Raw genomic sequence first — 27,895 nt, forward strand, 5'->3', positions numbered from 1 at the left:
GTGTGTGGCCCGCCTGGCCATGTCTGCTTCTTTACAGACCTTTGAGTAAACAAGTACAGATTCTGAAAACAGTTTCTGCCTGGAAAGGCACCATCCTTCCATCCCAGGAGCATCTTCATTGTTGATGGCTTGCGGGAGAAGGGCAAGCCCCTGGAGGAGCTGCTGTCAAACCCTTTTCATTCTGACAACTGCTTGGGTGGTAGTTCTTGTCATGCTTCATATCTCCGGGCACATTGGAGCATAGAATTTCCTGTGAAGTTAAAAGAAAAGTTATGTTCTCTGTTGAAAAATCACAGGACAGAAACTGCAAGCAGGCCAGATCTGAAGGCTACCAAGGTGGTTTTACCTTTTTTGATACTAACTTCTTTACTTGGATAATGCAGTGATGTTAAGACAGATTGAAAATACTAAACAAGAACAAGAACAGAAGTATAGGGGATGCTTTCACTGGTTTATGGTTTTATATGTAACAAAAATATTCCTCCAGTTCTGTGGACACAAGAGATCCCCACCCCCCAAGTTTTTAAACAAGGTATACATGCACAAGGATCAAGCAAAGAGATAAGAACCACCCCCCTACCTTACCTTTCTATATATAGCGTATGAGATGGGGTATATGAGAAAAGTTAACCCAGTAGGCTTACACTCCCATCCTTAGAAAGGCCTGCTGCAAGACTTGCCCTTGGCTGGCATCTGGAAATTTATTTTTCAGGAGTGTCCCCCATCAAAGTGATCAGAGTGGCTCACTTTGTCTAAACTGTACAAACCATATGCCTTATACTTGTATTAGCCAGGGTTCTACAGAGAAACAGAAGCAATAGGAGATAGATAGATAGATAGATAGATAGATAGATAGATAGATAGATGATATATATGATATATATGTGAGAGAGATGGAAAGAGAGAAAAGAAAGAGATTTATGTTAAGGAATTGGCTCAGATGATTATGGAAGGTAGCAAGTCCAAACTTCTGCAGGTCTGCAGGGTGGACCATTAAAGGTGAGATCCAGGGACAGCCAATGTTGCAGTTCAAGTCCAAAGGCTCTCTGCTGGGAGAATCTCTTTGTGCGTAGGAAAGGCCAATCTTTTGTTCCGTACTGGCTTCAACTCATTAGACAAGGCCCACCAACATTACAAGGAATAGTCTGCTTTATTCAAAGCCCACGAATTTAAATGTCAATCCCATCCCAAACACCCTCACAGAAACATCAGAATAATATATGACCGAATATCTGGGCACTATGGCCTAGTCAAGTTGACACATAAAATTAATCATCAAAATGCTGAACACCTACTTTCCTTCTGGAAGTCTGGATATATGGCACATGTCAGGCAAAGTTTGCCTCTGTGATCAGCTCTCAATAAACACCTTAGGTGATAAGTCTCTAATGAGCTTCCTTGGTAAAATGTTGCCACAACTTGCTGTTGGAGGAATTGACTGCACCCTACGCAAAACCACTGGACCCTTGGACACCTGCATCTGCTCTCCCACAGACTTCATCCCAAGTGCCTTTTCCTTTGGCTAATTGGGCTTTGATTCCTTTTGCTGTATTAAATCATAACTGTTGGTGTGACTAGATGTTGAATCCTGTGGGTCTTCCTAGTGAATCATCCAACCTGGGGGGATCTTGGGGACCCCCAACACAGGGTATTACAAGAGCCCATCTTATTCCACTCTTTTCTTGAAATATATCAAAAAAGCATGACATAAGTAAATCACATATTATATCAAAGGGACATTATAATGAATGACATAAAAATTGCTCAAGAGGAACTAGTGATTATATAGTACTTTAGAAATATGAAGTGCTGCATAAATACTAAGTAACAATAAGACAAATTATACTTTTCCATTAATTCCAAGGGACATTTCCACATATTTTCACAGAAAATAAACTTAATTATGTATGTCCAGCAAGAACTGTTATAAACCTTTTAAATAGTCCTAGAATATTTCTAGTGAGAAGGATAAGTACAGAGATCCATTAACCAAAGAGAAAAATGTTTGCGGATTATTGAATGAAATTTCAAGCCTAATAGGTTTTGAAATCAGTTTATTAGAATTATAGAGAAATATTTCATATGTAATGATCTCTGGGTTTTGCTTAATAGTCATACTAATTAACTTCTCAAATTCAATAAAAGTGTAGGAAATTTACCTATGTTCAGTACTTGACAAATAAATCATGGTAATTACATATTCACATGGCCAGTGATAATTCTGCCAACTCAGTCTAATAAGCAAGAGTTCTTTAAGATAATTATTCTTTCTTTAAAGTTTATTTATTTATTTTTAAGAGAGACAGAGAGAGAGAGAGAGAGAGAGAGAGAGAGAGAGAAGGAGGAGGAGGAAGGACAGAGAGAACCCCAAGCAGACTCTGTGCTGTCAGAGCAGAACCCACCACAGGGCTCCATCTCATGAACTGTGAGATCGTGATCTGAATCAAAATCAAGAGTCGGACACTTAACTGACAGAGCCACCCAGGCTCCTTGAATTATTCTTTCTTTAAAAGAGCCGCATTTATGAAATGACTCCTACTGGTCAGGAGTTTTGAGGCTTCATGCTGATATATAAACAAGAGTTTCCTAAATCTTCAGGTCAGTAGTAACATCCTGTCCAGCTTTAGTAAGATGTGTATTCCCAGGGTATTGTAACACATCCAGATATAATCTCTGGGGGTTTGAAGGTGTTAGGTGATATAGTACTGGGATTTTTCAATTTCAGGTCTGCCTCGATTTCCATTGCTGCTGCATGGGGAACGAGATAATATATCAAAATCCCAGAGGGGTGCCTGGGTGGCTCAGTCGGTTAAGCAGCCGACTTCAGCTCAGGTCACGATCTCGCGGTCCGTGAGTTCGAGCCCCGCGTCGGGCTCTGGGCTGATGGCTCAGAGCCTGGAGCCTGCTTCCGATTCTGTGTCTCCCTCTCTCTCTGCCCCTCCTCCGTTCATGCTCTGTCTCTCTCTGTCTCAAAAATAAATAAAACGTTAAAAAAAAAATTAAAAAAAAACAACAACAACAAAATCCCAGAATATCCACAGGAGATGAATTATCAAAAGTCTGATTCCGAAGAAGTGATTAAAACCACACACCGCGCAAATTTTATCCAACTTCCATATCATGAACAAGGCTGGCACTTAATCACTTGACGTATACAATCTCATCTAAAACGGTGATTCTCTCAACTCTAGAATTCAGGACTTGTGTCTGTTGTTTTCTCATCTCTCTGTCAGGAAACGTACAATATGGTTTTATTTTTGGCTTACTCCAAGGGGTAAGCCAGAAAGAAGTAGAAAGGATTATTTCTGATTAATAGCAGAAACTTTTTTCAAACTTAAATATATAAGGTCTCTACTCTTTTAAAAGCTCTAAGATAAACTAAGAGCTAGGAACTGTTCATACAAATAAAAGTTTTTGAAGGGAAAAAAACAAACAAACGGTGATTCTCACTCTGTGGTTCTCAGATCAGCATCACCTGGAAACTTGTTTAAAATGCAAATTATCCAACAACAACAAAAAAACTGAACAACCCAATTCAAAAAGGGGCATAGGATTTGCAGAGACATTTCTCAAAAAAAAAATATATATATACATATATTTTATATGTTATATATAAAATATTTCTACATATTGCATATATATAGTACTATATATATATTACATATATATAGTACTATATATATAGTACCATATATATATTACATATATATAGTACTATATATATAGTACTATATATATACTATATATATACAGTATATATATATATATATATACTGTATATATATAGTATTGCCAATAAGCGCATGAAAACATATTCAACATCGCTAGCAGGAGTGTAAGTACCTGACATTAGGCCTTGACTGTTGAGGCACCCACTTGAAAAGACACCCATCTGAAATAAACATACTCCCAGCTGTAGGATGCAGCTACTAGCAAACCAACCAAATATGGAACTAGGGTGCACATTCCATGAAGTTCCCCTTTTAGAAAGCCCTGGGCAACCTAGATAACTGACCACTTGAGTGACTCATGCTTCTCCCTTCCCATGCTTTAACTCCTGATCTTATGTTTTAAATTTGCCAATGGAGAGTGAACCCAAGAAACCCTTAGGCACCCAAGCTCTCCACGCAAATAAAGGCAGACCCAGATCTGTGCTCCTTCTCTCTGCTCTTACCTGCAAGCTTGCTGGTAGCCCTCAGGGCTTGCCATGTATCCTCCAGGACTTGTCAGCAACAAATACTGTTCCTCAAATTTCCCTGATGGTTTTTGCTCAAGTTTGTCCTGTGATCATAATAAGAAAGAACCACAAGAGCCACCACCGCCACCCCCCCCGCAATAAGTAGAGGCCCCAGAGAGGGACATGTCTGTGGAGCTTCCTACAAGTGATATGTGCCCAGATGAGTGCTGCAGGCATTACTGATGGAGGGCACTACCAGAACAGGGGTGAGACCCACAGAGCACTAGCCATTAGGGAAATGCACATCAAAACCACAGTGAGCTACCACTTTGCACCCATTAGAATGGAATTTTTTTTTTTTAAGGAAAATAGTGCGGTACCTAGGTGGCTCGGTGGGTTAAGCCAACTCTTGATTTTGGCTCAGGTCATGATCTCAAGGTTAGTGGGATCAAGACCTGCATCAGGCTCTGTGTTGACAGCACAGAGCCTGCTTGGGATTCTCTCTCTCTTTCCTCCTCCTCTGCTCATACACTCTCCCTCTCTCTATCTCTAAATAAATAAACATTTTTTTTTTAAAAAGGAAAATAGCAAGTATTGGCAACAATGTGGAGAAATTAGAACCCTGTGCATTGCTGGTAAGGATGCAAAATGGGGCAGCCACTGTGGAAAATTGATATGGCCTCTTGACAAGTTAAATGGAATTAATTACCAAATGATCCAGCAATTCTATTTCTATGGATCGATCTGAAAGAATTGAGAGCAGAAAATCAAATAGATACTTAAGTGCCAATGTTCTTAGTAGCATTACTGACAATAGCCAAAAGGCAGAAATGACACAAATGTCCATCAACAGATGAATGGATTAAATTAAACGTGGCATATACCTACCATGGAATATTATTCAGCCATAAAGAGGAGGGACATTCTGACACGTGCTATAACATGGATGAAACTTGAACACATTACACTTAATGAAATAAGCCATACACGAAAGGGCAAATACTGTATAATTCCACTTGTATGAAGTTCCTAGAATGGGCAAATTCCTAGAGACAGAAAGTAGAATAGAGAGCACCGGGGGGAGGGGGTGGGATATGGGGAGTTGTTGTTTAATAGATATACAGTTTCTGTTAGGGATAGTGAACAAGTTTGGAAATCAAAGTGGTGATGGCTGCATAACATTATGAAAGTTCTTAATGCCACCTAATTGTATGCTCAAAATGGGTAAAATTACCAATTTTGTTATACATATTTTACCACAATAAAAAAATCAAGTTAAAAACACGCAAATTCTTGGGCCCCATCCCAGACATGCTGAATCAGAAGCTCTGAAGATGGGGCCTAGCTTTCTGCTTTAATAAGCCCTCCAAGTGATTCTGATGCATTCTAGAGCTTGAGAACCACTGATTCAAAGAAATCTGAAGTTAGTGTCAAAGTTAGAATAGAGGCAGAATAAAATTTCTACCAAGAAAAACGGACTGCATCTGCACCCTTATTGCTAGGTGTGGTTTTGAGCTAGAAAGACCCAGCCAACGCTCTGTGTACATGGAGCGGGGGCAGGGAGGAGGGAGGGAAGGGGAAGGAAACTTCACCTTGGTAAATTTTGTGTAGTTTCAGATAACCAACGATACCAAAATTGGTACTATTAAAGTGGTTTCTTTAAAGCCAAGGATCAAAAAATATGTGCCCATAAAATGTCTGACAAACTCCCTCCATGGCCAAGGCTTGTCCAGTGAGGGTACTAGTTACCTTTATGAGCAGTTTTTTAAGGAAGTTTATTTAAACTCACATATTTTATCAGTTAGAATCCACTGTAGGTCTTTCAGATGAAGGGAATCAAGTGCAAAGATTATAGAAGGACAGAGAAAATAAGCAGGGTACAATGAAGGACCCCAGAAACTAGGAACAGCAGGAAATCATTTACCTCTCCTGGGGTTGGAGATTCAACAGGATGGGGCAATATTGCCAAAGCCCAGAAGGCCAGGGGCATCTGGCTCTGATAAAGAAAGGGCTGTCAGGGGTGTCTGGGTGGCTCAGTCAGTTAAGCATCTGACATCAGTCCAGGTCATGATCTCAGGGTTCGTGAGTTCGAGTCCTGCATGGGGCTCTCTGTTGTCAACACAGAGCCTGCTTTGGATCCTCTGTCCCCTCTTTCACTTTCACATGCATGTGCTCTCTCTCTCTCTCTCTCTCTTTCTCTCTCTCTCTCTCTCAAAAATTAATAAATATTTAAAAAAAGAAAGGGTTGTCTGACAGGAGACAGAGCCATGAAGGCCACAGCCCAGAGATGCCCAGAGATTCCACAGGAAGCTTAGAGAGGTGGAGAATTATGCTGGTTTCTCCCTTCTTCCTCCCCTCCTATTAGTGTCTTTACTGACTGCTCCCACAGGGCAGCCAAGGGGCAAGGGAGTCTGGGAATGTCCCATGTAGTACAATACAGAACAACGGAAGTGGCTGATCTGAGATCAAACTGGCAGTCAAGGGGCAAATAGGGCATGAACAAGAAAGATGTGTCTCTTTCCACTGGGAGGAGTAGCACACTCAGAACTAGAACATTCAAATTTGGGGCCAGCTCTATTGTCTAAGATCTGAAGGAAACTGAACAAGTCAGTTCACCTGCTTCAGCTCCAGATTCTTTTCTATAAATAAGTGGTAGCTATATGATCCACCTCTCAAATTTGTTGTAATTATCAAGTGGAAGGATGCATTTGCACATGCTTGTCAACTGTCAACCATCATATGAACATGGTGGTATTACTGCTAAAAGCAGAACCAATTTGAGGAAGTTTTCATTCACTCTGAGAAAGTAGAATTAAGGCACCACCATCAACCTTCCAAAGAAGAAGCAGAATATCTCTGCCCACATCTCCATCACTCCATCCCACTTCAAAACCTGAATTCTGGAAAGCCAGGCTGGTTTAACAATGGGGTAACTCAAGCATGAAGGACTCTTCAATTCTGTCTCCAAAAAAAACATTGGCTGGAGATTTGGGCAGATGGTTTCTGAACTGGTATCTTCATACCTGGGGTCAAGATGTGGACCATAGCTATATGACATGACAAGTTAACTATTTTCTCGGCTGTGAAACTAGAAGTTTAGGGCAATGCCATGCCTAAAATTATTTTCAGTTATAACATTTGTCTTTCCAGTGTATATTTTAATTTCTATTTTATTGAGAAAAGCTTTGCCATGAATGGAACAAAGCCATCAAGACTGTAAAGATCCTTATGACATTTGTCTCTTGCTGCTCTAATGACTGCTTTTGAGAATATTAGTATAGAAATATGTCAAGAGGGAAGACAGCTGACATAGTTTCTGTTAACATCCTTATATATTTTCCTATTTGATTTTCTAAATTAAATAATTATGCTCAAGCCCATCAGCAGGTGGTGATTCCTAATCAGGGACCATCTTTGTAGGACTGCCAGGCCTTGGCTGCAGCAGGTTTAGTGACTTCGGCAGGGCCACAGAGCTGGAAACATCCAATGCAAACAGACCAGGACTTCTCAACATCAAAGGACAGTGGAGTCAGATCTTAACATTTCCGAGATCTTACTCTTCCAGCAGGCAGCAGCAGGCAGGAAGGACTGATTCATCAAAAGGCATAAGCAGGGATGCCTGGATGGCTCACTCATTTGAGCATCTGACTTTGGCTTAGGTTATGATCTCTCGGTTCATGAGTTCAAGCCCCATATCTGGCTCGGTCCTGTCAGTGCAGAACCCAGTTCAGACCCTCTGTCCCCCCTCTCTGTCCCTCCCCTGATTGTGTTCTCAAAAATAAATAAAATTTTTTTTAAAAAAAGCATAAGCAACCCTGGGAGTCCTAGAGGGTATTTGGAGAGGGGAAACCTAGGAAAAGCCTGGACTTCATCATCATTTTGCAAGCAAAAGGGTGTACGTTTGGGTATAAATATGTGACCCTATTTCATTGTCACAGATGGGTAAGGCCAAGAATCTTATGTTACAAAAGGAAATAATAGCAAGATGTGGTTGTCTGCAAGGTTTTGTTTTGTTTGTTTGTTTGTTTGTTTGTTTGTTTGTTTAACTATCGTCTTACACTTGTTTCCCGTGGCGTGGACTTGCAACAAATCACAGTGGGAAGAATCTTTGTGGCTGATTCAATAATATCTGAATATCCATGGCAATCTAGAAGCCAGGCATTCTAAGGAAAGTAAAATAGGAACTAAAATAAGGAGAACCCAGACTTTCCAGTCAGACAAACTGAGGGTAGGAGGTTGTAAGTGGGTTCTGCGGAGGCTCCATAGGCTACATTTGTTTGGGACACTGAGAAGGACTTTAGTAGCACCTGGTAAATGAATGCATCATTACCATTCTGATTATGTTATCGCAGTGTGCCTTTGAAAGAAGTTCTTGTATTTACATCTAAGTATTTACATCTTTTTTTTTTAATGTTTATTTCTTTTCAGAGAGAGAGACTGCAAGCAGAGGAGGGACCGAAAGAGAGGGAGAGAGAATTCCAAGCATGTTCCGCGTGCACAGTGCAGAGCACTGTGCAGGGCTCAACTCCACAAACTGTGAAATCATGACCTGAGCCAAAATCAAGAGATGGACACTTAACCAACTGAGCCACCTAGGCACCCCTTACATCTGTTTTGATTTTACATGATCAATAAGCACCCTGCGTACTCTCAATTGCTACCAAGAGCCACTGAGCTCCCTGTCTTAGTGCGTGTCTCTGTCCCTGGGAGCATCCTCTTCTTCTAAAGCTGGCCAGCCTTGGTAGCTAACCTCTTTGGCTCTCTTCCATCTCCCCAAGTCTGAATTGTGATGATTATAAGTTTCCAATGTTAATCAAGGCCTAAGATATTAAGTCAGCCAAATCAATAAAAGCTTTGTATAATTAAAGTTGAGCACCTCTTTCTGTGCTTGAGAAAAAGCCATAATGATGCCCTTGCTCTTTAGAAAGGGTTGGTTCAAGTCTAAAGATTTTCAATACGTTCAAATTTCCAAAGAGATTTGTTTCCCAGAAAGCCAAAGGAAAAATGATAAAATGAATTCGAGAGTACTGTATTGGTGAGAACTGTAAAGATAATTACTGATAATTACCCACATTAGTCACATTCTATCCATTCTCTTTGCTTTTTTTTTTTTTCTGAAAAACTAGAAAGGGAACCCAATAAAACAAATCTGTGATAATGGAACAGATCCCTTTACGAAGTATAAGTACACTTGAGATATAAATCCAAATGACAGTGCTGTAACTACCAGCTGATGTTCAAATATTCTGTCCAAGTTAGATGCTGAGGTGACACTCTATAAAGATATGGATCACTGATGTTCATAAGCACTTCTCCTTGGGTGCCCTTGGGGTGGCATGGAGTTCTCCCAAGGAAGACCATGGTAGGATTCTGGGCACTCTGTTGACAGAGTGTGATACGGAGCACTGCCTTCTATCTGGCTCTAGAAGCACGGGGGCTCTGGGCACACAGGGGGCAGCACCATTGATGAGTATAATGCTATTAATAGTACTCATCATGGTTTTTTTTTTATTTATTTATTTAAAAAAATTTTTTTTAACATTTATTTATTTTTGAGACAGAGAGAGACAGAGCATGAATGGGGGAGGGTCAGAGAGAGGGAGACACAGAATCTGAAACAGGCTCCAGGCTCTGAGCTGTCAGCACAGAGCCTGACGCGGGGCTCGAACTCACGGACCGCGAGATCATGACCTGAGCCGAAGTCGGCCGCTTAACCGACTGAGCCACCCAGGCTCCCCAGTACTCATCATGTTTAATGAGATCTTGGGAATCAATGATGGTACCTCATGAATACACACTGCACCTGACTAGCTGATGGGTATTTATCAAAAGTCTGTGGCATTTTCAATGTTGTGCAAAATCACAGAACTATTATTATCAAATATGTGATTCCATGGAGCTTTCAAAACAGTAGAGTTGTATTCATGTGCAACCTTCTACATATGAGGACCCATATGCAGGGACAATATTCAAAATATTTAACAACCTGTATGGCCCAACTACCAACCAATCAGATGCCAGTCAACAACAATTCATGCAGCCTTACTTCTGCTTATTGGCTGCACACCAGTTCTGCTTATGTTGGATTCTTTAGAATCTGAGTGCATTACAGGACATCTCCCATAGACTGATTACCAACCCCAGAACTCAAATGAGAAGACCAAATCATCTTGAGGTCTTTAGCCTTAACTGTAAAAGGGTATAGAGATGTAGATGCAGAATAGTCAAAAAAGAGATGAAAGAAAGGACTTGAAACATTTACCTTTAAGGCCCCTTACAGAATCTCTTGTCAGAGAGAGAAGCCCCATTGTAGCAACGGTTCTGATCACACATGCTTTAATTTAGCACATATTTTGGTAGAACAATTTGAATGAAGAGATAAAATTTTATTGCTAGAGAAAGAGCTCATTATTTGTCATGCAGAAGTTTAGGTCAGCATGATAGTTTCCAGGATATACGAGGGCAGAGACCTGCTGATCTCCCAAGATACTAGGTTCCACTACCACTCATTTCCTTCCTGAGCAGGGAGCCAGACCCAGGGTCTGGAGGGCACAGCAGGAAACTGAAGAGAGCCCAGTTTGTCCTTCCTGTGACATTAGGTAGCAAGAATGGCCCACTTCTCTGTGATACCCATAATTATCCCTACTCAAAGTCAGCTTTGCCTGTATAGTTTGAATAGTCTGAAGGTCAGGAAGGTGCAGAGGGAAGCAAACTCATCCACTGTGGAATACCATCTAGTATTGTGGCTGGTAGACAAATTGGAAAAGCTTGGAGTAAACAGTGCGGTCAAGGTGGCAGTAATAATAGAGAAATCTGTTCTGGGTAAGACGTAGGTTTTACCTTCTCAAAAATAAAAGGACAGATTAGATTAAATAGCCCTCCCCCTGTAGATTATAGGGGTACAAATGTGCAAAAGGGATAATATTCTAAGAACTTTTCCTTTTATTTATTAATAGAATGTTAAGAAAATAAACAATCACATCTTTTTAGGGTATAATTAAAAGAAGAATAGTCTCCTTTTCATAGTATACAGGAACAGAATAGTAAAATAATAAAATATGGAATTTGTAAGTTAAAACTGCCCCCTCACCCAGCTTGAACTTGGTTAGAAGACTTTTCTTTTTTTTTTTTTAAGTAGGCTCCATGCCCAGCGTGGAGCCTAACGTAGGGCTTGAATTTACGACCCTGAGATCAAAACCTGAGCTGAGATCCAGAGTTGGATGCTTAACCAACTGAGGCACCCTGTTTTAGAAGTCTTTTAGCTATTTAGGTGAGAATCACCCGCAAAATGGAAGAAAATCTCCTTTAAAGTCACCTGATTATAGATGCTAACAACACCTGCAAAATATCTTCATAGCAACACTAGATCATTGTCTGATCCAGTAACTGGGTGGATAGCTTCGTCAAAGTTGACATGTAAAGCTAGCCACGTCAACCTGGCACCCACACACATCTCCTTAAACCGTACCTAATCTGTGTGTCAGTAATTGCCCTCCAGAACTCATCCTTTTTATCTATTTCAGGACGCTTTGCCCCAGCAATTCTCTCTGTAGCTCCTGTGTCATGAATTTCCCTCTCTACTGGATTCTTCTCATCAGCAGAAAAATATACATTATTTTTCCCACATTAAAAACCCCTCTTCTAAGTGACTGATAATGGGTACAAAGTTTCTTTTTGGGGTACTGGAAATGTTCTAAAATTGATTTTGGTGATGGTTACACAATGCTGAATATACTATATACTAAAAACCACTGATGTGTATACTTGAAATGGTGTACACATACAAATGAATTGTATGTATGTGAAGTGTATCTCAATAGAGCTATTATTAAAAAGGAGGATGCTGGCAAATATGATATCCAAATATTTGAAATTGGGTAGGATAAGTTGCAATCCTATTTCAACTACTTTAACGAAAGATCTGAAAATATTTGCAAATGTATCCTATGAAAATGATACAATTACCATCTATTCATTAATAAAAATATGATAAGGGAGGAAACGAAGATAGAAAATTAAAGTACATTCATTAAAAAAGCTCTCTCTTGACATCACTCCTTCCAGGTGCCATTTTATTCCTCCCCTTCCCTTTGCACCCAAAGTGTATTTTAAGAATTGTCTCTACTGTTTTTCTTCAATCCCTCTTTCCCAACACTTCTTTGAATTTACTCCATTCAAGCTATCACCACACCACTTCAATAAAACTGTCTTCAGGGACACCAGCAACCTCTGTGGAGTTCTATCTGATGGTCAATTCTCAGTTCTGATCTTATTTGTCCTATCAGCCATATTTGACACAGTTTGCCGACCATTTCCTTGTTATCCTTGCTACACAGCTACAATAGTGCAGTGTAACAAATCACCCCCAAACTCAGTAGTTAAAAACATTTACTTTGCCCATTCATCTGTGGGTCACATGAGGGGTCTTCTCAACAGGGGCTGGGCTCCAGGCAGCAGGATGGGCTCAGGTCTTTCTTGGACCAGCGAACTCACTAGGCCATGCTTCTAATCTCATGTTGATGACAGACTGCAAGAAATCAAGTGGAAACACAGGATACCTGTAAGGTCTAGACTCATAACGGACACTGGCTTTTTCACCTAAATCCTATCAGCCAAAGAAAATAGTGTCTTTGAGCCCCAAATCAAAGGACGCTTAAATATGTTCTGTCATATTACAATGTCATATGGTAAAGAGCCGGGAAACAGAGAGAGCTGAAGACTGGAGGTCTTTAATTTAACCCACTATGCTGAACCACTTCAATGGTTTCCAGAAGTCTACAATCTACTAGTTTTACTCTTACCCTTTGGCTGCTCCTTTCCAGCAGTGGAATTGGAATGTCTCAAGGATCAGTCCTAAGACTTCTTCTCTAGCTATAGTGATTCTTTTGGTGATCTCATTAGGTTTATGGTTTTAAAAATTGTTTATATTTTGTTGGCTCCCCATTTGCATTTTCACTCTGATCTCTCCCCTGGACTCTAGATCATATACCCAACTATCTACATTTGAATGCCTAACAGTAATTTTAAATGTAACATATCTAAAAACAAAATCCTGATCTTCTCCTTAAGCTATCCCCATGTACGTCTGCCTAATGGCAACTCTCTCCTTCCAGAGAGTCATTCTTTCTTCTTGTCATCATCATCTCTTATATTTTAATAGCCTCTTCCTTCCTAGAATCTGTTTTCAATACAGCAGCTGGAGTAAGTTTTTAAGAAAATGCATCAGATAATGTCATTTTTCTGCTCAAAACCCTTCAATGGCCCCTCAACTTACCTATGGACTTTAAAGTCCTGTGCAATCTGATTTTCTGTTATTCTTTGACCCTATTTCTTTTCCCCTCCTCATTCACTCTGCTCCAACCACATGAACTTCCTTGATGTTCCTTGAACGTGCCAACTATCTTCTGCCCCAGGGCCTTCGCATTTGTTACACCTACTCCTGGAACTCTCTTCCCCCCAATATACCCATGCTTGTTCCTTAACCTCATTCACATCCTTGCTCAGATGTTACCTTATGCAATGAGACCTGGCCTACATACATTTTATTTATTTATACCACATTGTAAATTATAATGCTTATCTCCGTCACCCTGGTTTTCCCAGCTTTTTTTTTTTTCTGTAGCATTATTTATCACCACCTGACAGACCATAGATTTTACCTATTTGTTATCTGTTTCTCTTAGGCAGAGACATAAGTTTCACGACAGCAAGAACTTTTGTTCTGTATCTTCAGAATGTGGGATTGTGCCTGGCACTTGGTATGTATTCAATAAATATTTGGTGAACGGTGGGATGGGTGGATATGCAGCATTGAAGAATTTGGTTAACCTGCATAGTGATATATAATCTTCATTCATTGTGGTTGAACTTAAGGATTACTCAAACTGACCTGACATACTTTAAATGTCTCAGTAAAAAGTGACTACCTGCCAAGTGTTATTAGCATCATGGGTACGGATGGAATCATCCAGGAAGTACATACACATGGAGAAAAGAAGAGGGCAAGGATTCTCTTGTTCTTCCTCTATCCACCTGTCTGGCTACTTTCTATTCCTCCTTAAAGCACCACATTTAGTAGAAGCCATTTCCAGTAAAAACACTGGGGCTATGGGAGGAGTTATTTCCCCTGTGAAGAGAATTAGTATCTCTGCAAATCAGGGCAAAACAAATCTCCAGGGGAGATGTGGGTCTCACTGTGAGCGCAGCCATTAATTCCAGTTCTGACACTCATATAAGGTACTAGTTAACATAGAAGGGGGTGTAAGGCAGGGGCTAAAAGCCCAGACACCAGTCGGGGCGCCTGGGTGGCACAGTTGGTTAAGCGTCCGACTTCGGCTCAGGTCATGATCTCACGGTCTGTGAATTCAAGCCCCACGTCGGGCTCTGTGCTGACAGCTCAGCCTGGAGCCTGCTTCTGATTCTGCGTCTCCCTCTCTCTCTGCCCCTCCCCCGCTCATGCTCTGTCTCTCTCTCTCTGTCAAAAATAAGTAAACATTAAAAAAAAAAATTAAAAGCCCAGACACCAGAACCAAAATCCCTTGGCTCAAACTGTGGCTCCACGCTTAATGGTCATGTGACCTTGGCAAGCAACCTAAACTTTCAGTTCCTCATTTTATCATCTGTGCAATGCATTTAATAACAATAGGTACCTGATAGAGTTATTGGAAAGACTAAGTGAATTAATGTCGACAAGGCACTTAGGACATATATATAATACTATGTGCCATATATATACATATATATGACATGTAGCAGATACTATGTAAGTGACAGTGATAATGGTGCTATTTGGGGCTAGGATCTCAGTACGACATGGAGTTATTGCTTCCTTGCATGCAAACCCAGGCCTGGGCTACACACTGCTTTGTGTTCCCAGGGTACCCTGGATGTACCTGTTGGAGCACTCCCAGCATTGTGCTGATGTTATCTGTTTATGAATCTATCTTCCCCACTTGACCATAAACATTCAACGTTTAGGACCAGGTCTAATTCATCTTGGTAATCCACCTGATATGGCACGTGTCACATAGAAAACACTCCTGTGTCTCTGGACCAGGACCTTAACCGGGTAAAGCCGGCTAGATATAAACTAATAAAATAAATGATAGGGAATGATTGCCCTCTGGGAATACTGAGTGGCAGCAACTATGCCACATTAGCCTATCGTCATGCAGAAAAGTGGGCTGGGTGCTTTCTATCAATCCATTTCGCAACAAATCCATTGTTTCTTTTGCTGCCGTACCAAATTATCACACACCAAGTAGCTTAAAGCAACATGAGGGTATTATTTTATAGTTCTGCAGGCTTTAAGGCTGGCACGGGCTTCGCTGGGCTCAAATTAAGATGTAGGCAGGGCTGCATTCTTTTCTGGAGACGCTAAAGGAGAGTTGGTTTCCTTCCCTTTGCACCTTCTAGAGGCTGCCCACATTCCTTGGCTTGTGGCTCCCTTCCTTCGTCTCCAAAGCCAGCAATGGCTGGTGATTCTCTTTCACATTGCTTCCAAAAATCTTCTTTTAGGCCTCCCTTCTGCGCTTTTAGGAATTCCTGTGATTACATTAGGCCCACCCACAAAATCCAGGAAAATCCCCTCTTTTAAAGTCAGTTGATCAGCAGCCTTCATTCTATCTGCCACCTTAAACCCACAGATTCCAGGGATTAGGACATCGGTATCTTTGCGGTGCCATTATTCAGTTTACCACAAGGCAGAAATATGGATATGAAAATAAATTGTGGATTCCTCTATTGTTTTCTCTGGTGTAGGGCCTTTCATTCGCTGGGTTTGTTTTTCCTCTCACACTGTTGGCCCTTCTCACATGCTTGCGGATTTATGGTGAGCTCATCTTCTCTGGGAGATTTCTTCTGCAAACATTCTGTTTCTCAGTGACCTCAGGACCATGGCTGCTGGGTTCTCTTGAGGTGGTCTCCTATACAATAGCCACAGTGGTTTCTCAGCACAGGGAGCAGGGCAGAATCTTCTGAGGGAGAAACCTGCACACTCCCTTCCTGAGGTGCCCTCCTTTGCAGTCTCCACCTCCCCCAAGCCTGATTGCAGCCAAAAGGAATGGTATTTGCCTTTCCCCAAATGTAAGATGCCCTTTCAGTTTCCAAGCTTACTAGACCTTCCTGTAAGACACTGTAAAGCAAAAAAAGAAGTAGGTGCAAGAAGCTGGATACCAAAGCCATTGGGTGAGAAGAAACCTGCTTGTTATTGGGCAGGCAAAACTGGTCACATCTCTCAGGTAAACTTTAACATTCTGTTTGTTACCAGAGGCCTTCCCCAGTTCTTGATAATAATAGGAGCTGACACTTGTAACTTTCCCCGACTTTCATTTTATTTTTTTTTAATTTTAGAGTAATTAACATACAGTGTTATGTTTCAGGTGTACAATATAGTGATTCAACAATTCTATACATTACTCAGTGCTCATCACGATAAGCATACTCTTAATCCCCTTCACCTATTTCACCCATCCCCCCACCTCAGTGTGAACCATCAGTTTGTTCTCTCTAGAGTCTGTTTCCTGGTTTGTCTCTCTCTCTCTCTCTCTCTTTTTTTGTCCATTTGATTTGCTTCTTAAATTCCATATATGAATGAAATCATTTGGTATTTGTCTTTCTCTGACTGGCTTATTTCATTTAGCGTTATACTCTCTAGATCCATCCATGTTGTTGCAAATGGCAAGATTTCATTCTTTTTTATGCCTGAATAATATATATGTGTGTATGTGTGTATGTGTGTGTGACACACACATACACACATCTCACATCTTTATCCATTCATCTATCAACGGACCCAAGTGGGTTACTTCCATAATTTGGCTATTGTAAATAACGCAGCAATAAGCATAAGGGTGCATTAATCTTTTTGAATAAGAGCTGACATTTACATAGCATTTGTCATGTGCCAGGAGCTGTTCTAAGCACTTGGCATATATTAACTCATTTACTTCTCACAACAAAGCTTTATATCCCTGCCTTGCTGGTGGGTTTACAGAGAGGTTAAATAACCTTTCCTGGATTACTCAATGTCTTGTGAGCAACAACATCAAAATAAAGGCATGATATGAAGGAAGTAGGCAATCCTGTGAGAAGTTGCACACAAATATCATTTAACAATGACCATTTATTTAACAAATATCATTTAACAACTTTTACTCATTTATTTCTCTCAATGAGCCAAGCAACAACTGCAAGAAAGCAAAAGGAGATAGCTGGTGATGGCCCACACCACCTGTTTCGGGACTGACTAGTGTCTCTCAATGGCTTGGCTGCCACTTATTCCAGCCAGCAGGTCTGGTGGGCTCTGCTTGTCAAGGTCTTTACTCCAATCTTCACCAGGGGTGAGGTCATGGTCACTATGTGGTAGACCAAAACCCCTGACAGTTGGGGATATATGTTCATCATGGCTTGGCTGGCTAGCCCCATGTTCTGACTGGGGAGGCCGAGCGCTCTGGGTGCGCCTCACCATCTATTGGTTTGCTCTTGCATCAGCCCTATTCACGTGAGCTACACCCAAACTTACATAAGCCGTTGCATCATTACATGTGCATTATTAGCTATTTATTTCATTCCTTATCAATACCTTCCAGAACTTTCTGGAACTTTTCTAGACTTGTCTATGACTTTGGGGAATAGCAGGTATTTATCTCTTTTGAGGAGGAAGCCATATGCTAATCCATAATACACACACACACACATAGACACACATACATACATACATACATACACACATATATGATTTTATTTATTTATTTATTTTTAATTTTTTTTAATGTTTTATTTATTTTTGAGAGACAGACATAGTACTAGCGGGGCACGGGCAGAGAGAGAGAGAGGGAGACACAGAATCCGAAGCAGGCTCCAGGCTCTGAGCTGTCAGCGCAGAGCCCGACGCGGGGCTCGAACTCACAGACTGTGAAATCATGACCTGAGATGAAGTCAGACACTTAACCGAATGAGCCACCCAGGCGCCCCAACACATATATGATTTTAATTACTTTTGTAAAAAATGTTTATAAAGAAAAGAATGTTTTGGTGGGAAACCTTGTTTACCACTTTTTTAAAGCACAGAAAATAGGTTTTTATATATCTCTGTCTGTCAAAATGTAGGATGTGGTACCCTTTAATCACACATAGCTAATTAGTGACAAAGCTAGGATTCATAACCATGCAGTCTAAATGCAAAATCCACATTCTTTGTTTTAAGTTTATTTATTTATTTTCAGAGAGAGAGAGTAAGGGAGGGGCAGAGACAAGGAGGGATAGAGAGAGAATCCCAAGCACTGTCAACGTGGAGCCCAACATGAGGCTCAAACTCAGGAATCACGAGATCATGACTTGAGCCGAAATCAAGAGTCAGACACTTAACCGACTGAGCCACCCAGGTGCCCCCAGAATCCATTCTTTACTACTATATTATATTGCCTCTCTGCCTGGAATTAATACTTCACATCAAAGTGACTAGTCTCAAGTGTATAGACCACACCAGGAGAAAACCCAATTTATCAGAGGGCAGACTATAGACGTCTTAGGAACAGTATCCAGAGACCCTGCTATGGAAGAGATATCTTACAAAGCAACTGAAAATCTAATAAGCTAATATGTAGGGATCTTTAAATTACTGTAATTTTATTGCATTGTAATAAATTGTTTAGCTTTTCCTTTTAATGAAACTTCCTCAGATACAATGTGGTTAGCATGATTGCAGCTGTTGGAATTTTTGCACATCTGTGGCTTTACAAGATAATATTCTCCTGGGTTTCTGAATAGCAATTCAGCTAAAGTTTCTCTCAGCTTAGTACTACTTTCATAGAGAAATCTGGGCCCTGGGCATAATGGCTATTTCTGACTTAAGAATAACACCTTCAAAGGCCAAGGTGAGGAAATGGCACCGCCTCACCTAATCTATAGCTCTAGTCTGCGCTTCTGAGTTTGCAGAGAAGGCTTTGCTCAGAGCATGGAAGAATAAGTGGACTTAGTAGATCTAAAATTCTACCAGTGAACTTGGATTTGGGGCAGATCAATGAGAAGTGCATGGATGGAATAACCACACCAAGTCTAGTTGAAATTTGGCAACTGCAAGTTTATGACTGTGTAACTTACAAAGTGCGTTCATATGATCCCTCTGGGGGAAAAACAAACATTACATCACAGTCCAGAAGGCAAGTGCCCTTTGAGTTGGTGGTTCTTTCTTTTGTGTCAACAATAATGCTTCAGAGAGTGTTCTGTGCTCACATTTTTATGCCACATGGACATGATTGTTCTGAAAACATTTTTGAAAGTGATAGGGTGCCACATAACTATGATCCTCAATAATTCTTGGAGATAGTCAGGGCCTGTCTAAAATCTTGAATTTTCAGATGAGGAAACAATTAAACCTGATCTTTCTTTGTTTAAGATTCCCAATGCATGTAAAATGTTGGATATTTTTTCCCAGCCACTCTCTTTGTCACAGAGGAAGTTGTAAGGAGATAGCATCAATAGTGGCTATGAGTTCCTATTAACACCTTACGTATACCACATAAGAGAATCAAATTAACACTGGGGAAGTGCTTACAAAACAACAGGTCTTTTAATCCTCATGGCAATGCTACAATAAAATCAGAATTTTTGAATGACAGAGCTGAAGCATATCTACCAAGATTAACCAACTAGTAATCCTCAGAGATGTGATTCAAGCCGGTTTGACTTCAGACTTTGCTCTTTTCATTAGCATAAAATGCATTCCTCATGGAATTGTGTGTAGCTGTAAAAGATTAGGTAATGATATCTGCCCTTTCCTGTTTAGAGCTGAACATTAGTCCATATAAACCTAAACCTTATAAATACTTAATGTTAAGTACCTTTACTACTTTCCACTGGAGGGGGAAAAGGCAATTTCCAAGTGAGCAAATGCATTTTCAGACCTAGTTTACCAGTAGAATAGTTTCAGGCAATTTGGCCTGTTTCTCTTTATCCAGCAGAAATTTTCTTATTTATTTTGTACTGATAAACAGACACAGTAGATGCATGTGAATCAGGGTAAACATTACTACTTCTCATGATCTGTGAGTAATTGGACATCAGGGACCAGGTGGGATATTCCTTATGCCTCCCATTCAGGAAGAAGGCCATAGTCAACGGGGCACGAGGTGAGTTACGAGCATCTAATGTATTATGTTGATAAACCCCTTTTCTGAATACTATCCTGTGCTGTGAACTAAGATTCAAAACCAGGAGAGGGGCGCCTGGGTGTCTCAGTCAGTTTAGCATCTGACTCTTGATTTCAGCTCAGGTCATGATCTCGTGGTTTTTGTGAGTTTGAGCCCTGCACCTGACAGTGGAATTCTCCCTCTCTCCTTCTGCTCCTCCCCCCACCGCCCCCCCCCCCTTCAAAACAAAGAAATAAACTTAAACAAAAAACACCAACATTGAAAACCAGGAGAATGTGTATTGTGGGCAGATGTTAGCTGTACTGATGGAGTTTTCCTATCCAGCCACACATTTCTGAACAATGGCACAAATCTGTAAAACAGATGCATACAGTTGAGAGTTATAATCTGTAATCCCAGATGAGATGATAACAAATGTCACTCAATATTATGTCACTGACCTTGTTTAATGTACATGGTATTTCTAAATAAACCTACCTGTTTATTTAGGTGGGAATATTAACATCACAGTACTTATATTTAATAATGAACATATGAAACAATACCTGGTTTAATATTCTGCAATGACCAATTTCTACTTGACCCATGTAATCCTTGTCCTTTCTTAAGACACAATTGCTATCTATGTCCCCTCTATTGGAATAATGCTGTTTTGTCTAAACTTCCACAATGTGTAGTTGACTATTAAATAGGAAGCAGGAAATGGACACTGCACTGAGATTATCCCATGCACTGACACATCTCTTTTGACGGCGGATCAAAAAAGTAGGTACAGGCAGAAGAAAGAGAGAAAAAGCAGTTACTAAAGAATGGCATCTTGGGGCGCCTGGGTGGCGCAGTCGGTTAAGCGTCGGACTTCAGCCAGGTCACGATCTCGCGGTCCGTGAGTTCGAGCCCCGCGTCAGGCTCTGGGCTGATGGCTCGGAGCCTGGAGCCTGTTTCCGATTCTGTGTCTCCCTCTCTCTCTGCCCCTCCCCCGTTCATGCTCTGTCTCTCTCTGTCCCAAAAATAAAAAAAAATAAAAAAAAAAACGTTGAAAAAAAAAAAAAGAATGGCATCTAAAGGTGAATGATGGATAGCAGTCAAGTTTTTATTTTAGTTTGGGAGGGAGAGACAACAGAGGCCAGAGGATTGGGGAAGAAAGGTTCAGCTAAAAAGAATTCAAAAGGAACATATTCATAATTATTAGAGCCAAACTTTAGGCGAGAAATAAAAGTACAGAGATAACAGAATAGAAAAATCATAATTTTAATAGTTAACAATACAATTATGGAACTATTAATTCGATTTTGCAGAGGAGAACGTGAGATGCAGAGTGGTTAAACAGCTTACCCAAATTCACACAGCTAGTAAATTAACAAGTTTGAATTCCAATCCTGGCAATCTGAACCATTTATTTATTTATTTATTTATTTATTTATTTATTATTTTTTATTTTGAGACAGAGAGAATCTCAAGCAGGCTCTGCACTGCCAGCACAGAGCCCCATGCAGGGCTGGAACTCAGGAACCGTGGGATCATGAACTGAGCCTAAGTCAAGAGTCCCACGCTTAACGGACTGAGCTACGCAGGCGTCCCCTGAACCACTATTTTAAAATGGAATATTAATAAAGTGGACAGAGCGAGAATACTTACTTACAGGAAGGGACATTGAGACCAAGAGAATAACGGGGGAGGGGGGGGGAGTAGCTGGGGGGAGGGGAGAGGATGGGGGGCTCCATTAAAATAAATTACCAATGGGCTAAATATAGTTATGTTTTAGTAATGGTCAGAGCGCTTTGTGTACATTTGTTCATTTAATTCTGCTAACAATTCTGTGTGGTAGGTACTCACAGTTCCATTTCTCAGACAAGGCCACCTGAGACATGATAAGCGATTCGGTCCCTTCTTGCATTGAATTACGCCTTAGGAGCACGCTCCGGAGCAAGATACGGAAGACTGAAGGAGACGTGGCGACAGAACCGAGCAGGGCAAGGCAAGCAAACTGAAAGCGAGAATGGAGGAAAGAAAAGTGCCTCATTTATGGAGTGGTCGGCTCCAACTTTCAAACCTCCGCAGCCGGCCCGCCAAGCCTTCACAAAGCCCGTCCCTCAGTCACAAAACCCGCCCCTCGGTCACAAAGCCACGCCCCGTTCTTCGGCTTTTCTCTGAGCTCCCAATACTTCCCTCCTTCTCTTTGGCCCCTCCCACTCCGCTCCGCATCATTTCCTGTGCGCTGGATGCTAATTGGCCTAGCGGTCGGAAGTGAGGGCGGGCGGTGGGGCCGTTGCCGCAGTGACAGTGCTGGGGGAGTCCGAAGATGGCGGCGTCGCGTCGCTCTCAGCATCATCACCACCATCATCAACAACAGCTCCAGCCCGCCCCAGGGGCTTCGGCGCCGCCGCCGCCACCTCCACCCCCACTCAGCCCTGGCCTGGCCCCGGGGACCACACCAGCCTCCCCAACGGCGGGTGGCCTGGCCCCCTTCGCCTCCCCGCGGCACGGCCTAGCGCTGCCGGAGGGGGATGGCAGTCGGGATCCGCCCGACAGGCCTCGATCCCCGGAGCCGGTTGACAGTACCAGCTGTTGCAGTACCACCAGCACAATCTGTACGGCCGCCGCCGCTCCCGTGGCCCCGGCGGTTTCCGCTTCATCTGCCGTCGGGGTCGCTCCCAACCCAGCCGGCGGTGGCAGTAACAATTCACCGTCGTCCTCTTCTTCCCCGACTTCTTCCTCATCTTCCTCTCCATCCTCCCCTGGATCGAGCTTGGCGGAGAGCCCCGAGGCGGCAGGAGTTAGCACCACAGCAACATTGGGGCCTGGGGCAGCGGGACCTGGGCCAGGGGTCCCAGCAGTAAGCGGGGCCTTACGGGAACTGTTGGAGGCCTGTCGCAATGGGGACGTGTCCCGGGTAAAGAGGCTGGTGGACGCGGCAAACGTGAATGCTAAGGACATGGCCGGCCGGAAGTCTTCTCCCCTGCACTTCGCTGCAGGTCAGAGACTTTTGTTTATTAAGGGTTTGGTCTTGGGGACAGGGGTCTGGGTAGGGATGGAAAACAAGTTATGATAGAATAAAGTGGGGGCGTGGTTATGGTTCTTCAACACCTCACCGGAAGTCTAGAGGTTCCTTTCTTTAGGATAGTGCCTGGATGACGGGGGCGTGGTGGGGGAATGTGTGAATTCATTCTTTTGTAGCGTTCGCATAGTGATACTTGTACCCGTTTCCAAACTCCCTTAGAGATCGTCTCCAGATATGGGTATACTTAAACTTTTTCGGTTACGAGTGTGAAGGAATAAAGTTAGATTTGGGCAGTCTTAAGAGTTTTGTCGTTTGTTTACTAGTTTATTTCGTTTTTACAACACGGGTATGTTCCATGAGGATAGTCTAGACCAAAAGAAGTTTAATGTAACTCAACAAGTGTTTAAGGATCTATGGTACTCTTAGTAAGCCAATGAAAGACATAAATGAAGTATGTGAAACTTTCCCCCTTTCTCAAGGAGTTTACAGCTTAATTGGGTAGATTAAAATATGCCTATATGAAACAACTGGAGAAGAATGTTTGGATGCATATGTGATGGTAGAAGAAATAAAGGGTTTGAAGTCCTGGACACTCCTATTTGTTATTTGTCTGATAGACAGTTTACCTTATCTCAATTGCCTCGGTTTTCTCGTGGACAAAAATGATATACTAAGTTTGTGTGAGGATTTAGTGAGAAGCATCTGGCACATTAGTTTTCCAAAAAAAAAAAAAAAAAAAAAAACAAAAACCCTGCTAGTTCCTAAACTCTGGACCACACACTTTGTGTGTGTGTGTGTGTGTGTGTGTGTGTGTGTGTGTGTGTGTTTTAATCAAGTAATTGGCCATTGTCTTTTAAAAATACCTAGTATATTTTTATAAAATACAGATAAGTATTAAAAAAAGGACCATAATCTCACTGCCCAGATATCTACTATTGATATTTTAAAATATAAGGAGAATAATGTTATATACATTAGAAACATTAAAAATGTATATGCTCTATATACATTATAAAATTCATATAGGACAGAAATGTACAAAATGAAAAAGCACACACACACACATCAAAGATAACACACCGAAGATACCTCCTGTTAAGGTTCTTGCTATGTTGGCAATACATATCACTTTTTCAGTTTGTTCTATTTATGGTAAAAGATATGTTAGGAACTATGTGTATTATATATTTTTTACCCCAACTTGAAAGATATTATTACCCTCATTTTACAGATGACAGACGTGAAGCACTTATTGTTAAAATAAGTTCAAATTCACACAGAGAATCATGGAACCTGGATTTGAACTCTGTTTGATTTTAGAGTTTGTGAAATCAAGCTTAAACTATTAAAACCAATACCTGGGTTAAGGTCACTTTTCACTTTGTGAGTGTGTGTGATGGAAAGTTTCTGCTTTTGCACTGTTTTGGGGGAAGAAGTAACTGGGGCATAAACTTTAAGAGTAGCATTCACACATTTTTTTTTTTTTATTGCAGTCTATACTTAGAAATATATTTTACATTGCTTCACACACGTAGAAACTGAATCAAAAGTTTTAGGAAATAATACTTTCCTTTATTACATGTGTTGTCTTCTTATATTTTATATCCTATTCCATTTCATTTTTAACAAATGTTGTTTGTGGTTTGTTAATGGGTCATGGTCAGCAATATGAGAAACAGGAAATCATTATTAGATTACTGGATCCATTTTTGATGTATAGACACTATAGATAGTATAGATACTATTAGGTATTTAGTGAATTGAATCATAAACAGGCCCATATAGTAGATATTTGCTCAAGGGTGTTGCTTATTTTAGATGAAATAGCATTTATTTTTCTTTAGGTCAAATGAAAGCTCTGAGTCTGATATAATAAGTCAACTGAGGTTTGCTTTTGCATGCATTGTTCCAAACTTGACTAGTTCAGCACAGATCACAAATCTTGTCATTCCTCACTGTACCACATTATAAGTAATTGTGAACAGAGGATAGTTATATGTATATGTGTGATAATGTACTTATTTAGGATCAGTCACACATAAAACAGTGCTTGGCTTCTAAATCAACTTCTGTGTGCTACAATAGTTACTTTTTATTCTGTTTTAGAGTTTTATGTGTACCCAAGAAGTTACACGACAATAACACACAGGCCTGTAATTATGTTGTAATTATGAGAACCTGACTTTTAACTGTTTTTTTTTTTTTTTTAATGTTTATTTTTGAGACAGAGAGAGACAGAGCATGAACAGGGGAGGGTCAGAGAGAGGGAGACACAGAATCTGAAACAGGCTCCAGGCTCTGAGCTGTCAGCACAGAGCCCGATGCGGGGCTTGAACTCACTGACCGCGAGATCATGACCTGAGCCGAAGTCGGACGCCTAACCGACTGAGCCACCCAGGCGCCCCTAACTGTTTTTTTAAGAAGAATTTTTTAGTTTCGTTGTGGAAAACAGATAAACACAGTAAAACTACGTGGTATAAAAACGTAACACTCCGCAGTTTATCATACTTCCATATTTGTGTGCATTGCATAGTGTTGGATGAGTGGTTAAGAGTAATTCTCAGTTGACTCTTGGTTAGAATGCTAGTAATGGGATTGTCATAGAAAAACTGTTTTAAAGAGGAAATTGGAACAATCCCTTGTTGGAGAAGTTTAAAAATTGTAATTCATTTGTTCCACAAATGTTTTGTTACTTGTCATAGGTCAGGTGTTAAATACCAACACAATTTTGATGTGGTAGATAGGCCTATCTAAGCCCTTACGGAGCTTACAGTCTAATAGGGAAGACTAAACAAGAACAGCAGTAATAACAAAACCCCATAAAGTGTGTAACCTGGAGTTATCGGAATATACTTTAGTGGAGGAGGCAGTAGGGTTTCTTGTCCTGGTTTTACAGCATTTAAGGAAGTCTTTTTAGACAGAGAGGGATTTAAAGGATGGGTCCAATCTAGCCAAGCAAAGATTGGAAAGGAAGAGTGTTAATTAATGCCTTTGTTTCCACTGAGAAGTGAGTCTACAGTTCTATAGAATGAAATGAAACCATTTTCAAGATCTCAAGTGGTATGAAGTCATATTTAAATCCTTATAACATTTATTATTAAAAAAAACTTATTTATTTATTTTGAGAGAGGGAGGAGAGGAACAAAAAGGGAGACAGAGAATCCCAAGCAGACTCTGTGCAGTTAGTGCAGAGCCCCACACAGGGCTCAAGCCCATGAAACGTGAAATCATGACCTGAACTGAAACCAAAATATTTTTAAAAGTTATAAGGATTTAGGGGTGCCTTGGTAGCTTAACCCATGGAGTCACTGAGGCACCCCTAAATCCTTATAACTTTTAAAAATATCATAATTCTTTCCAGATGCAGAATTAAACATTTTTTTCTATCCCATTTTGGACCGTGATAATTATTTATTTAAAATATGGCTTAGACACAATAATGGAATCACTCTGTCCATAATTAGAAACTTAATCTCCAGTTTCCATTGTTTATGTAGATTCTCAAAATACTATTTCTAATGCCTTCTTAAGGTGGCCATATCAAAAGGACCCGGTCTTTTCATTGTTGACTAGAGTTTATATAAGACTTTCTCCTACAGATAAGATCCTTGACCCTGATTTTCTGTTATTTAAAGGACAGCAGTCAAAGCTATATAAGTAGTATCAATTTGGAGTGTTCAGTTCAGTTCCTAGTGACATATTTTTGTTACAAGGACCAGTATGTTCTCATGTGATCTCTTTTAAAGAAAAGTTTAGATGGGTTTAAAAAAAAAAAACCAAAAACCTTTAATGAAGCATTGAATTCTGAGATTTCATAGTATTTAAATTGATAAGCTTTTGAAATAGGCTTCCTAAGTAATTAATTAACCTAAGATTAGGATATGTAATACGAGGCGCTTCAGTATCAAACCCAGCAAAATATGTATGGCAGTTTTATGCTTTCTTTTGACTTTGATGGTACAAATGAAGTTCCTATACCCGAAAAAAAGACACATAAAAAACATCACTTTTTCTGAACTGTTGCCAATCAATGGCTAAGAAAATGAGTCGGAACCCTTCAGTCCTGGAGTGGGAATCTTAGTTAACATTGTTTGGTAAACTCCTTGATTATACTTTCAAGCAAATGCCCTGCCTCAGAGTTTAAGAAGGATCTAATTTGTAAAAGGAACTAGCTTCATAAATGTCTTTCCATTTTATCTTTTATTTAGTGTTTTCTTAAAATCTTATGCTTTAAGGTACCATTTAAAAAAAAAGTTACATTGAACTTTTAGTTAGAAAGATGTGGTAAGTTTCTCTTTCTTCTACTTTAACTATGTCACTCTTTGGAGGCAAGTGATTTAAAGAACAAAATAGCTATTTGTAAGATGTTATATAAAACTAGTCAACAATAGAGGAGTGTTTATATACATTAAAATACTGTGTAATTTCTATTACATATGTATCTGCTTTATATTCTTCTATCAGTCTATTTGGGGGGGGGGCAGTTTAGCGTAAATTGCAAGCATCTGTGCACCTTCCCTAAGTATGCCAATATATGCATATTATTATCTAGAGTTCAGTGTTTGTTTA

General features: G+C 40.5%; 1 protein-coding gene and 1 long non-coding RNA gene across 5 annotated transcripts in view; one reads left to right on the forward strand and one right to left on the reverse strand.

The window, feature by feature from the left end:
* Positions 1–22,488, reverse strand: part of LOC122237861 — a 72,885-nt gene extending 50,397 nt beyond the window's left edge. Inside the window, exons 1-3 of the long non-coding RNA XR_006216557.1 lie at positions 22,162–22,488; positions 12,570–12,704; positions 40–250 (exon numbers count right to left, since the gene is read on the reverse strand). This is a non-coding gene — a long non-coding RNA (uncharacterized LOC122237861). The remainder of the gene's footprint in view (positions 1–39; positions 251–12,569; positions 12,705–22,161) is intronic.
* Positions 22,489–22,513: 25 nt separating this feature from the next.
* TNKS (tankyrase) overlaps positions 22,514–27,895 on the forward strand; it is a 209,714-nt gene continuing 204,332 nt past the window's right edge. The window contains exon 1 of one of the 4 annotated variants that reach the window (XM_042983119.1): positions 22,514–23,300. In XM_042983119.1, coding sequence (XP_042839053.1) covers positions 22,628–23,300 — 673 coding nt within the window. In that variant the 5' untranslated portion in view covers positions 22,514–22,627. The remainder of the gene's footprint in view (positions 23,301–27,895) is intronic. The other 3 variants (XM_042983116.1, XM_042983115.1, XM_042983117.1) reach the window with 3 other exon arrangements.

Source organism: Panthera tigris, chromosome B1, assembly GCF_018350195.1.
Source record: "Panthera tigris isolate Pti1 chromosome B1, P.tigris_Pti1_mat1.1, whole genome shotgun sequence".
In the NCBI taxonomy this organism is placed as follows: Eukaryota; Metazoa; Chordata; class Mammalia; order Carnivora; family Felidae; genus Panthera; species Panthera tigris.